At 39.2% G+C, this 14,095-nt stretch overlaps 1 protein-coding gene across 2 annotated transcripts in view; it reads right to left on the bottom strand.

Moving 5' to 3' along the window:
* The window catches only part of TANC2 (tetratricopeptide repeat, ankyrin repeat and coiled-coil containing 2), a 278,089-nt gene that overhangs the window by 100,154 nt on the left and 163,840 nt on the right, over positions 1-14,095 (bottom strand). For both annotated transcript variants that reach the window (XM_012733089.1, XM_012733090.1), the window contains 2 exons: positions 12,902-13,088; positions 8,439-8,702 (listed from right to left, as the gene is read on the bottom strand). In XM_012733089.1, the coding sequence (XP_012588543.1) occupies positions 8,439-8,702; positions 12,902-13,088 (451 nt within the window). The remainder of the gene's footprint in view (positions 1-8,438; positions 8,703-12,901; positions 13,089-14,095) is intronic.

Here is a 14,095-nt window from a genome sequence, read left to right as displayed (position 1 = left end):
TGCGGCTCCCTCCAAAAGGGAGGCCTCTTTGAGCTCAGAATATAAGCATCTGCTGAGCAGTTCCTGCACACACAGCTGGTTTCAGCCTTGTGGGGCCTTTCCTCCAAGCCGACTCTGTCTCACAGGCAGAGGTGGTAGCTGCTTCAGGCAGTTGCTAAGTTTGTGATGTTCCAGTCTTCTTTTTCCCTTTTCAGTTCTTTAAAACCTAGTTAACAGCTCTTTATGTGCTGAATTTTCTGCAAAACAACTGGTTTCTGTTGCCTGGGTAGGCCCTGAGTGCTAAGACACAGAAAATAAGTAACGAGCTGTCCTCTCACAGGTGACGCTGATAGTGAAGCAGCAGCACAGAAAGGGGGGTGATGGGAGCTCCCAGCTCATCTAGTTCGGAAGTCAGCAAATGGTGCCTAGCGGATGAAATCTGGTCTTGTGTCTATTAATGTAAGTGAAGTCGTACTGGATCACAATCTTACCTGTCTGCCTGGAGAATCACGAACAATAGTATTTAGCAGTTGTGGTAGACTGCATGGCCTGTAAAGACTAAAATACTCACCAGGGCCTTTTTTTTTTTTTAATAATACAATAGTTTATTTTTACATCATTTTGTGACCAGCTGGGCTTTTAGTGTTGACCCCAATATAGTGAAATCCCCTCATTTTGCAGGAGACAGAGGAGTAACTCTCCTAATGTGAATTAGTCTACCACAGTAGAGCCAGTCCTGGAAACCAACTACCAAAACTCGGCTCTGTGGGGCAGTGTTATCTGTACTGTGCCTCCCTCCCCTTTCAAAGCAAGACAGATCTAATACTTTCTGAAAAGGCTTATTTTTCACCCCTTCTTCTTTTTTGTCACTTTCCCTCAACTCTGTTTTTTATGGCTTAGTAGAGCAAAAGTCACACATGAGCAACAAAGGTCTTGATAAATGCAAAGTGAAAGAGCCCTGTTCTCATAGGCTAATAAATCATTGCACTTCACACACTTTTGTTCATAGGGAAAAGTAATTGTGAGTTACCTTTAAGTTGATAAACTGAAGCGTAACAGGAAAAGATCAAGGACAACGAGAAACTTTTGTACACATTAAGACAACAGTCAAATAAAAGCTTAACAGCTGGATGAGGGACAGAAGTACTTGGTTACCATTATGGTGATATTAATAGTACACATGTAATTTTAAAATGATATCCTTTTACTAATGAATATGCATGCCAATATACTTAAACTGATTTGACAAGTTTCAACATAGGAAAATGCATATTTTATTAATAGTAAGCAGAATGATAGAGAAATATACTATGAAGCAAAAAGCTGTGTTAATAAGTTTAGTGTCTTTATTTTTTTAATAGCTACATAGTCTCTAAGTGAATTAATCTAGAGGAGACCTGTGCCCGTGAGCACTACTTCTGAGATTTAAACAAACATTTACATAATCTACTCTAATTTTGTTGTGTTAAAAAAGTCATCTGACATACTATTTTAGCTAGTATGCTAAAACTAGGGCCACATGTTAAACTTCTTAGATTCGACGAAGAGCATTTAGTGCTTTTGAAAAATATAATTGTTTAATGTGAAGTCTCAGTAATCTTTATTATAGTTATTCCTACGAAAACTATTGGGACTGTTTTATTGCTTTATTCCACAAAACCAAGAAATAGTAAGTAAATTCTGAAATGAGCACATTTCTCAATTTCAGACAAATGACATTAGAAGAAAAAGACAAATACTACAATCACTGAGTGGAATGGGATGGTTTATTCCTTCACAAGTCCACTCATAGGCAAATTAAGAAAGGCAGAGATACTCAGGATAAAGCCCAGGAGCTCCACCCAGTTCATGACTTAGATCTGAAATTAGCAAGTGGAAACTACTGCTTTAAAAGGACTTGGCAATTAGTTTATGCCTGGTGTTACCTAAATCTATTAGAAAATTTATTCTTTTTTACTTGATCAATTAATGTCATTTTGTTGAATTAATCAAAATTTTATCAAACAATCCAATTTTTTTGTTGCCATCTTCTTAAATCATTGTTATCATAAGTCCTACTTTCAGTTTCACTGTTTTTAAAATTCTTATCCCTTCAGACACATATTTAAAGGCCAACGCAGCAAAGGGGAAAGACCAGCCAGGAGACCTGAGATTCTGTGAGCTGTGATTCTTTGCTTTATTAATTGTATGTAGCTGAATCGGCCTCATGGGCACTTGAATTTGCAGGTCATTTTCTGAGAAAGTCTTTGTCAATACCTTCTTTTACTCTTAATCAAAATTTGCTCAGGCTATACTTCTCTGCTTCCCTGACTGATTCCACAGTCACATTTAATTGCTCTGCCTTACAGCAACCACCTACAAATACTGCTAATGAGAACCTATGTTACCCAGCTAGCTGTTTGCATGACCCTTTTCCCTTATTTGATTATAGTAGGTTCCTGAGGGCAAGAAAGAATGTCTGATACATCTTTGATAATCCCAACCCTTCACAGAAAATCAGAATGCCCTCACAGCACTCACTCTGGGTATGAATTCACACTAGTCCTGCTTAGATCCTGCAATCTGTCTGGCTCTATCCTCACCCTCCACATCGTTCTGCCTAATGCTTAGCAGACATCATGGCAGTAATATGCATGGCTCATGCTTAGAAGCCTTTATTTATTTTTTTCAATAACACATGTCACTTTTATTCACTACACAGATAATGAATGTGTTTATCCTCCCCCCCCCCCCCGTTATAATCTAAGCTCCATGAGGGTGGGAATCTTTGTTTTGTTTACTGATGATGCTCAAGCCTGGCGTGTGTGTGTGTGTGTGTGTGTGTGCGTTGGGGACATTCTACAAATACTTGTCTAATGACAGAATAATTTTCATTGAACATACATTTCATGTTCTGGCCATGTTTAAACAGTCTCACTGAGTTATCTGAAAGCTAAGGATGGAAGAGGTGGCTGCAGCAACAAAACCTGGCACACCATCACCCCACACAACACAGTCCCACCTCAGATCTACTATGAAGTTGTACTGGAAAAAAATTGAGATAAGGCAAGTTGACAGTGCAATATTTGGTGGACATTTTCCAGATGTAAGTGTATAAAGATAACTAGGTAAGATGATGTGAAATAAAGATACAGGCAAAACAAATCTACAACAAAAATTTATGTAAAAAGAAAGCATTTCTAAAGAGTAAACCTATACAATTTCTATCACTAAAAAAATCTTGTTTTCAGAGAAAGAAGTGGGATCTGGAAAGGAGGATAATATTTATCCATCTATATGGCTTTTTTCTTTGTGATTTCATCAGATTGGAGCAGCTGACTCACTTATAGAACAGTTCTCTGGCGTAGTTTCTTAAAGTCAAATTAATTTAATACACAAGTGGGTGGAAAGAAATCCAACAGACAACACTTGGTACAAAACATTCCAGAGGCAACTCTATGTTGAGTTTGAATTGTTTCTTCTTGTATCAGGTGCCACTAATGCAAACAGATTTTGCAGCACAATTGTCATTTTGCTGACCTGAGTGGGGTATCTGGAATGAGGCTGAGATGCCATAGGCTGGACGAGAAGTCGCTCTGATTCAGAAAGCCAACATTCTGACTGCTGAGAGGCCCAATTCCTTTTCTTTCTTTCTTTCTTTTTTTTTTTGGGGGGGGGGTAAATTATTACAATTTCTAAATGGATTCATTTAAATCTCCCAGGCTTTCCATTTTGCATTTACCTCATTCTTAAGATCCTTTCGTTGGGAAAAAGTGAAGCTTTAATCATTAACAAATAGATGTTGAGCGTTTAATGTTTTAACTAACTTCTGGACTGGATGTTTCCCTGACAGTCTCTTCATTCTCACATAAAGCGTGGAGGACAGCTGCTCACATTTCCAGCTTCCCATGTCCCTCCAATTCATGGCCAATCTCATTTTAAGGCATCACAGATGACCATAGAGAGACTACTTTCTGGCAATTTCCATCATACAACCACAAGTCCATTAGGGTTCTCCATTACGTCCTAACACAACAGCCTTAAAAATAAATGCATAATAGAGATTTAGGTTTTGGAAATATTAAACACATAGGTTTCACCCCTCCCCTCCCGTTTTAGGATTGTAATTATAGATGGAGAAACATCTAAATTTATATTCAGAAAACCAGCTAACTCCAGGAAACACTCCAGCCTTAACATTACAGATGCCAAAACTCATCTGTATTCACTTTATTATTTGATTTAAAAGTTTTTAGGTTTTCAGAAAATAGTAGTATCTTCCACGTGGCTTATTTTTAATAGGTACAATGAACGAAAAATGTCAGCTAAATCTAGTTGGCCAACATATTTGTACTTCTATTTTAACAGTCAATAAAAAGTCTATGATTGTTTGCATATGGGTTGAGTCCCTTCTCTGCGCGCCCAGGTGTCATGAAAGTCAGAGTGTTCTAAAAGCAGCCTGTCCTTTCCATTCTTTCTAGAATCAAGGGTCTTATGCAGTGAAAGAGTTTTAGACTTCAGAGTTCAATTCAGCAAGAGCCTCTAGGATTCTGAACAATTTCTGACGATTTCCCGAGCCTGCTGGATGTGTTTCCATCAAAGTACTGGGGGGTCAGGTGAGCTGGGGCGAGTCTCTTCTCCAAGTGGAGAGGAGTAGGTAGCACAGAAAGGACCGTGTAAGCAACTGTTCTACTGTTTTGTTTTTTAAGTGTTGCAAAGGCATTTTCACATTTCAACATTTTTTGGTCTCTAAAATAAATATATTATTCATAGTGAGATCTAATTTAGTGAAGGGGTGAAATTTAAAACTGGATTTGAATAACGCCCTTTATCATTAGTCCATCATTTCCTACACCCCAACTTCATACACTTAAAACAGTTTAAAAATACATGCACACTGGACCTTACCTCTAACCCCTCTACTTCAAGCTCATCTCATATTTGCAAACCTCAATTACTTCCTGCTCACCAAACAGATCTGCGTATGTGAGCTTCCCCTTGTTCGGGGAGTCACATCTACATATACATCAGACAGTAAAGGACACACATCCAGAACTATAATGAAAAGACAGGACCTTCCTGAGCTAAGAAAAATTATTTTTAAAAATGATTTTGACAATTCTTTAAGCCTACAGAGGTTGCTGTCAACAAATATTTACACATATACACAGATAGCAGGTGATTCCTTATTAAAGAAAGATTTTCTCTACATTGTGGAAACATTTCAACCTACAATCTATTAAATTTTATGAGAAAAAAACCCAGCCTGTGTCTCTTGGTTTACAGCTTGCTTTTCTGCTTCTCTCTAGGATATCAAAACTCCTGGAGAGGCCTGGGCAGTGGAGCCTGGCATTTCCCAGGCATTTATGTTGGCACATGGTGGACCCAGAACTGGTGCCAAGTTGTAGAATCTTTGCCCAATGACAAAACCATTGTTTCCAGATACTGAAAACAAGCCAATCCAGTACAAACCTTTCCCTGACCTATGACTGGCCCTGTATGCAATGGGCTTGCTTGTATAATTCGATAAGATAATATCGATAAGAAATCATTCTCTGAAGTATTTTGATCAACACAGTCACTGGCACTACTCTGACAGTATAAAATCCTGTTCTCCAGGACTACTCTCTGACTCCTGATGGCTGCTTACCTTTTACATTCCTTTGAAGAAGCATGTTCTTACTGCTTAAGAATCTGAAAAATCTACTAGTCAATGTTATGGGATAACCACTGTGGCAGGTGGAAAAATCAACATTTATGGTATCTGGGCATAACAATTTAGTCTAATATCATCCACTTCATTTGTTTTTAACATAGAAACAGGGCAGAGGAAAGAAAAGAGGGGGAAAAGCACTTAATATACATAGGAAATATTTTCTAATAATCTATTAAAACTAACTTAGCAATGCAGAAAAATCACTGTTATAATATCTATCTACTAATAAGACAGAAAAATGACACTAAATGCACATTACATAAAAGAAAAAACTGATAAATTAATCAGATCAAATTTAAAAGTTTTTGTGTTTCAAACTCATTAATAAGAAAATGAAGGCCTTATTCCACAGACTGGAAGAAAATATTTTGTAAACACATTTCTGATAATGATTTTATCCAGAATATGCAACAAATTCTCGTCACTCAATAGAAAGAAGACAAACAATCCAATAAAATAATGTACATAAACAAACAATCCAATAAAATAATGTAATCTGAAGGTATTCAGATTGTTAGTAAGTACACAAAATCTGCTCAACCCCATTTGTCATTAAAAACCACAACAAGCTAGCATTTCACCTGTTAGAGTAACTATTACAAGAGATAAAGCAATTACAGGAGGGAGAGGAGGTAGACAAGCAGTAATCCCTGTTCCCTGGGGGAGAGGAGTATAAAACAGTGCAGCCACTTTGGAAAACATTTAGGCAGTTTCCTAAAAAGATAAACATAAATTTATTCTATGAGCTAGCAGTTTTGTGCCTAGGTATTTCTCCACGAGAAATGAAAACATGTCTGTGTAAAGACTTGCACAAAAATGTTCCAAGTAGTCCTATCAACAATAGCCAAAAACTGGAGAAAACCGAAATGGCCATCAATTAGTGAATGCATAGATAAAATGTATACACAGTGAAATACTGTTTATATTAAAAAGGAACAAATTTCAGATACATGCTACATCTTAGATTAACATCAAAAACATTACGCTAAGTGAAAGAAGCCAGATAAGAGACCACATACTGTATGAGATGCTCCCAAAAGGTGAACCTATAACCAGGAGACTAGTGGGCACCTGGGACTTGGGGGCAGAAGTGAAATTAACATTAAATGGTCATGAGGCATCTCGTTGGGATGGTGTACATCTTCTAAACTTATGTATGGGGAAGGTTGTATAATTTTATTAAATATTACTGAATTGCACAATTAAAACAAGCGAATTTTGTGATATGTAAAATGTGGCTCAATATACTCGCTTTAAAACAAGATAATGTTCTCAGAGAGACTGCCACCTCAGGCCACTGAACTAAGGTGGCAACTGGAACCACTTTGGCCAGTGTTGGGACCCGACAGTGGCTTATGCGCTCCGTAAAGTGGAACACTTTAAGTAAATTATCCACTGTCTACAGTTACTAGGTAACTATATAAACAGGTATTTTAAGGCCCTTCCTAGTGGCGCAATAGATCAGGATGCAGCACTGTAAGCAAGCCACAGCCACTTTAGTGAGAGTTTGATCCCTGGCCCAGGAGCTGACTGACACGGTGCAGCAGACCTCTCCCGCCTGCTGTCCCCTCAGCAGTGTACTTCGTCCATCTGCCTGTTCTGCTCCCCACTCTGTCTCTGGTGAGCCTGTTCTGCTCCCCACTCTGTCTCTGGTGAAGCCTCTCACCACCCCTGTACCTCTGACCTGTACCCCAGTTCTGTATGCATATTTTTTTTAAATAAAAAACAGGTACTTTAGACAAATGATCTAGTTATGTTGTCTAAGACTGCTATTTCTAAACCAAAGACAAGGCAAAATTCTCTAGACAAGAGCCTAAATACGCTTTCTGTACTTTCTAGCTCAGTAAATCTTTACATGCAGGTATCCACACAACCACACTCAGATCCAGATGCAAATGCTCCCTTCTTTACCCAATATTCCCCAAGGGCAACCATTCCTGTATTCTAACAACACTGAAGTACCCTAGTTTTGTCTGTTTTTCTGAACGCTTTATAAATATACAAGCTGCACAGAGCGTGCATGCTTTTGAGCCTGACTTCTTTTGCTCAACAGCACCTCTGTGAAATGCACCTGATGCTGTTGATAGCAGCAGCACATTGTGTCAGTGTGCAGACACATGACTTATTCACTTCTGCTGCTATGACTTATTCACTTCTACTGCTAACTGGCATTTGGATGATTTTCAGCTTTGGGGTAGTATGAATAAAACTGCTATGAACATGCTCGTAGTTGTCTTTTGGTGAACATAATGACAGGTTTTCAATTCAGGAGTGGAACTGCTAGATTTGAGGTAACATCCATATATTGCCTTATTACATGCTTTATAGATCTTGCCAAGCAGAATTAAAACAACAGTCCAGGCTTCCAGTCATTTAGCCTTCCATATCATCCCATTATGACCAAGACTTCTAGTGATGGTTGAGTTGTTCCTTAGACATTAGGGAACTGGTAATTGTTCTCTTTTAATACAGCCTAATATAGCCAAATACTGTGAAAATACTGAACTCCTGGAATGAGGGAATGGAATTCTTGCTTAACTTCCAGTCTAGTCACAATGGAGGATGATTTCTGATAATAAGAATTATACTGAAATATGTTTAATACAGATTTTTTAAATTTAAGTTTTTTATCTAAACACAAAAGAACGCTTAAGTCAAAGATGATGAATGGAAAATTTAAATACTGAGACAGCAGAATTTATTATCACTTAAAGATATACATGCACAAACTAAATGGTCATTAAAAAAGAAAACAATACCTTACCTGCTACTGAATTTGGCCGTGGCATAAGATACAGAGGAATAGACTGTACTGATTGTGACAGAACCGTTTCCAGATTCCTTTCTGGGATCTTGTTCAGACTATAGGTGGAAGCCGTCATGTTTTCATCCACGCGATATAAGCAAGAATCCATGCTAGACTTTTGCGACTGCCAAGGCTTCAGGTTTCCTCCAGATCCTAATTCTTTGCTGCTCTCTCCAACGTATTTCGTGCGTTCCATGTTTTCAGAATAGCTTGTCAACGTAGCTGGGAAACATAAAATGGTAAACTGGATTTAAAAAAAACACCCTAGAGATTAATCTCTTTATTCCAAATTCATGACTAGAGGAGAATATCTAAAACATTATTTTTAAAGTTCCTGATTGTTTCATCTATATCATGAAGCACAAATAATTGAAACCAATATAAAACCATCTCTCATATAATTTTCCTCTTATCTCTGTCATATGTTTCCTTTAACAACTAAACATTCACACGTCAGAGCTATAGGACCAATAACGAGGGCCTCTCAGTGCTAAGAATTTCAGAATCTTATCAGAAAGGAAATTTATATAGTTTTCATGGGTTCCTGGACCCTCCCACCATGCCCCCACCCTGGGCTCCAAAAAGATGTTTATACCCTTTTTATCCTATATTTTCCCTCATTTATTTCCTGGTCCTTTATTTGTAACAAAGAATTACAATAAAATAAGTTGTCAGTAATTAGAAGATGATGTGGGGAAAGAAGCTGTCCAGGTAAGGAAACAACACAGGTCTTGCACAGCTCTTCTCTGGAGCTCTAATCCTACACTTGAGTCCCTCACTGAAAGCAAACAAAAACTAAAAGGGCTTCTGGAATTTTATCTGTTCTTAACCACTAATTATAAACAAGAATATTCTCAACAACTTGAGAAATGGAAAGATTATAAATATCAAAATCTAGATGATAAAATCTTAGCAATAATTATAAAGCAAGAATAAAAGATGTCACCTCAGGAAAGTTGTTACATTATAATTCATACTCTCTTTTTATATTTTAAATGTACTTAGTTGTTTAAAGAGTGAGAGAGAGAGAGAGAGACCCAAGTAAATGAGGTAATATCTGTGATCTTTTCTACTGGAATTTTTCTTTGGAGACTTAATGTGGTCCGGGACTTTGTAGTAAGTAATAAGGGAAGAAAATGGATTACAAAGAAGATCTAAATTTTTCTTTAAGAAAGAAAATATGACTTTTCTGTCATCAAAGAATAAAAGGTATAGAAAAAGAAACCTAGGTGAATGAGGAAAAGGTGGACACAAGTGGAAATAGGACATTCCATAAAGGTCATCCTCAATAAACAAAGAGCAGGGCATATTTGGCACCTAACTTGAGGCTGGCCAACAGAAATATCACAGACCTTGAAAATCATGCATGTTTGGAAGCTCCAACCCCACTTATATTACTCTCCACTTCCCTCAGTGATCAGTCACACAAACCTGATGACAGCGCCCCCACGTGCCTGGGGGAGACAGTGAACAGAAAGAAAGCAAAATGATACTTGTAGATTCTGAGCAGTCTGTGGAGGCACCACACTGATGGTGAAGTAGGAACGGCACATCTGAGACCAGGAAGGAAGCCAGTTTCGTAGATTCGGAAACTAGTTAGAAAGAGAACAGTTGCTGTGAAGCAACTCCAGGGGCTTAGCAGCCACAGTCCAAAGGGTCTGACAACTGGTAAAGAAATAGCTCCCTAGGAAGACTTAGTGATTAACTAAGACGTTCCGCTTTCATTAACAGATGAGCTTTAAAAATGTGAGTCATCATAATACAAATTCTAACAGGTACTAAGCACTTGGTAACTTTTAAACTGCATAAATGCATTTGATTGTTACCACAACACTGAATTAAGCGGGGCTGGTGTGACCATCGCTGCTGCACAGAGTGGAAATGGCCTCTGATTCACACTCGCTTTTTCATTACAACTAATCTATCTCTATTACTTTTTTTTTTAAAGATTTATTTATTTATGCATACAGAACTGGGGTACAGGCTAGAGGTACAGGGGCGGTGAGAGAATTCACCACAGAGTGGGGAGCAGAACAGGCCGATCAACGAAGTACACTGCCGAGGGGAGCGCCATGTAGGTCAGCTCTGGGGCAGGTGGGGTTTGAACTCAGGCTGAAGTGGGTTTAGCTTCTTAAGTGCTGTGTTTAACCAACTGCGCCACGAGGAGGGCCCTCTATTACTTTTTTTTAGTTGAGGTAACATTGGTTTATAACTCTGTATATGATTCATGGTATATTTCCAATTATTTCCAGATGAAACAAAGACTAGTGAAAAAAATGAATCTCAAGTAACTTCAGAGATTTTTCTGATATAAAGAAATCACTACCACAGGATGAAGAATCACTTGCATGAAACATCTGCTTATATTGCCACACAGGCCAAGAGACAACGTGAAGGGGAGGAATTACAGCCTTGTGAACAGGCTGTGTGAATAAAATTAGCAGCCTTTATTTTAAAATAGTTTAATGAGGCATAACTTACATACCATAAATATGCCCACTATAAACATATAACTCACTGATTTTAGTTAAGGTTATTGATCACTGCAGTCATCAGTACAATTCAGCTTAGGGCATTTCCAGAGCTCCCAAATGTTCCCTCGTGCCTGTTTGCACTTCACCTCTGCTCTCATCCCGGTCCTAGGCAATACAATTGCTTTCTGTCTCTGCAAATTCACCTTTTCAGCAATTTCATGTAAACAGAGCCATACAATATGTGGTCTTTATGTCTGGCTTCTTTCACTTAGATTAATGTTTTGGGGGTCCAATCATTATGTAGCATTTATTAATAGTCTGTTCCTTTTTATTGCTGGATAATATATTCCACTGTATGGCTAGTGCACGTTTTACATATCCACTAACCAACTGATGGCTATTTGGATTGTTTCCAGCTCTTGGCTATTATGAATAATGCCGCTTTGTTTGGACATATGTTTTCATTTCTCTTGAATTGATTCCTAAGAGTAGAATTGTTAGGTCACATGGTGCGTTTATGCTTAATTTGTAAGAAAATGCCAAACTGTTTTCCAAAGTGGCTGGAACACTTTACACTCCCACAGGTAATATACCAAGATTTTTTTTTTCCACAACTTTGCCAACATTTGGTGTTTTTTTTGTTGTTGTTTGTTTTTTTTTTGGTAAGAGCCCATTCTAGTTGGTATGCAGTATCTCATTTTGGTTTCAAGTTACACTCACTGGTTTAATGACTAATGCCATGAGCACCTTTCTGCAGGTTTAGTGGGCATTCACGTATCTTGTTTGGTGAAGTGTCTATCTAAATCTCTTGCATGTTTTAAAATTGGTTTGCCTTCTATAATAGTTTAAAAACTAATAGTAATAATTTTTATCTTTATTAACTACTGTAGTTGACAAAGATAATAACCCCCCACCCCCGATAACAGTCTGAGGCCATCTGTCCTGAGAGAGAATTATTTGAGCACTATGTATATACTGTTTTGTAATAATTAGGACCACGGGTTTTAAAATCACACAGACCTGAGCTTTAGCCTCAGCTTGGCTCTTACAATCTATGTGACTTGGGACCAATTATTTTTGAGTCTTAGTTTTCTAAGTCTAGGCAAGATGATGATACTATTATGTAAGACAGAGTTATTTTACAGCTAGACTGGGCCAACCCTAAGCTCATCTCTTGGGATGCCTAGAAGTCTGGTACTGACTCTTAGCCAAGAGAAGGTCAACTGGGATAACTAATGATTTATAATTCACTGCTTGAAACTCCCCTGGCAGTACCCTGGATTAGCTGTTTATTACCAGCTTACACCTGGAAGACTGGGTTAGTTTGCTGGGGTGGCTCCGTGAACAGAGGGGCCCCAAATTCTTGAATGTAAACTTTTGGGGAGCTCCCCTGAAAGCAACGCGCAATTCTTGGTGGTATACCCCAGCCCAGACGACTACGAGGACCGGGAGTGGAGCTGAGGTGCCGGCGTGGTCTGTGCTCAGCCAGTGTTCTCCGTGGCCCGCCGTGCTTTGCTTCAGGTTCGTCACCTTCCAAGCCTTCATTTACTTCCACTTAACTGATTCCCCTTCACAAGTATACAGAGACAGTAAGTATGTGAAGAACTGAGAACCTCCACACAACTCTGCTAGTTCCGTGAGGAATAAGCTGCTTTTGAATCACTTCCACTGACAGATGATGTCTGTGCATTTACAAGAGGAAGCAGACAGAATTTTTTCTACCCACCCCTCTGATCTGGTAAGATCCTTAGCAGGCAGTGAGCAGAGAGGGGTGCCTTTCGTTTTGCTTAGTCTTATTTCTCTCTCCCAGCATCTTAACAAGAGAAGGAGTAAGTTTTATGTCTGCATCTCAGTAACTCAAAGCAGACATTCTGAAAGCCTTCGGTTGGTGTAATTAACTAAAAAGGAACAAAAAACGACAAAGTGGTTACACATCAACCAACTCACCGATAATGCCACTATCTCTGCTTTCGAGGGTGGAGGTTGGACTGGTGACGGCCCCATAGCTGCCGTCCTTGGCAGGTGCCCCTGTGCTGACAGGCGGGAGGGTGGAGCAGGGGCTGCCGGCTGCGGGCGAGGCGGTGCTGCTCGTGAGGGTGGAGCACGGGCTGATGCGCTGCGTGATGGCTGCGGTCTGGAACGAGGGAGTGAAGCCAAGTAAGGGGCGCTGGTCAGTGTTAGCGTGGACTATCTCATAGTAAGTTTTTTGTTTTGGTTTTTGAGAAAAAGAAGAAACTAACACACATCTTTTATAGCTATTTGGCTCTATTTGTCTTGCTTTCTAGGATAAGCAAATTAAGGTGAAACCTGAGAATTTCTTTTTTTGTTATGATATTCCGCTAAGATCATGGTTTTTTATAAGAGGTGATGTAAATTTTCTGATGACTAATTAATCAATTTTTTTTTTAAGATTTATTTATTTGTGCATACAGAACTGGGGTACAGGCCAGAGGCTCACGGGCAGCGAGAGGCTTCACCAGAGACAGAGTGGGGAACAGAACAGGCAGATCAACGAAGTACACTGCTGAGGGGAGCAGCGGGCGGGTCAGGAGAGGTCTGCCACGCCATGTGGTCTCCTCCGAGGCAGGCGGGAATCGAACTCATGCGGAAGAGGCTTTAGATTCTCAGTGCTGTGCTTTAACCCGCTGCGCCACCGGGGAGGGCCTTAATCAATTTTTAAAAATTCAAATTTTTAGGTTTGCAATTTCAGTATTTTGGGGGAGGGGAAGGCTTTCCTTTTAATTTAAAATTTTAAGTATTTTATATTGTTGTTCATTTTTTTGTACAATACTTGACTCGCCCCCTTGGAGGTGGTCCCTATGATTCTCCCTCCACCATGTCACCTGTGCTCATGTTCCCCTGTGCTTTGGGGCCCTCCACCACCCCTGCTGTGTGCCTCAGACCTATGGTGAGCTTACCAGTGTTGTCTTTTTCCTGACCCTTTGTTTTGTTTCCCTATATTCCTCCTATAAGTGCAACCATCTGATATTTTTCTCTCTGACTTACTTCACTTAGCATAGTCCCTTTCAGCTTCATCCAAGTTGTTGCAAAGGACAGGAGTTTATCTTTTTTGATCTCTGGGTAGTATTCCACTGTGTATGTATAACCACAACGTCTTGATCCATTCATAGGTTTTTGGCA

This window comes from Condylura cristata, unplaced genomic scaffold (genome assembly GCF_000260355.1).
Source record: "Condylura cristata isolate star-nosed mole 26May11 unplaced genomic scaffold, ConCri1.0 scaffold00038, whole genome shotgun sequence".
NCBI lineage: Eukaryota > Metazoa > Chordata > Mammalia > Eulipotyphla > Talpidae > Condylura > Condylura cristata.
This window is presented reverse-complemented; position numbering and strand designations above follow the sequence as displayed.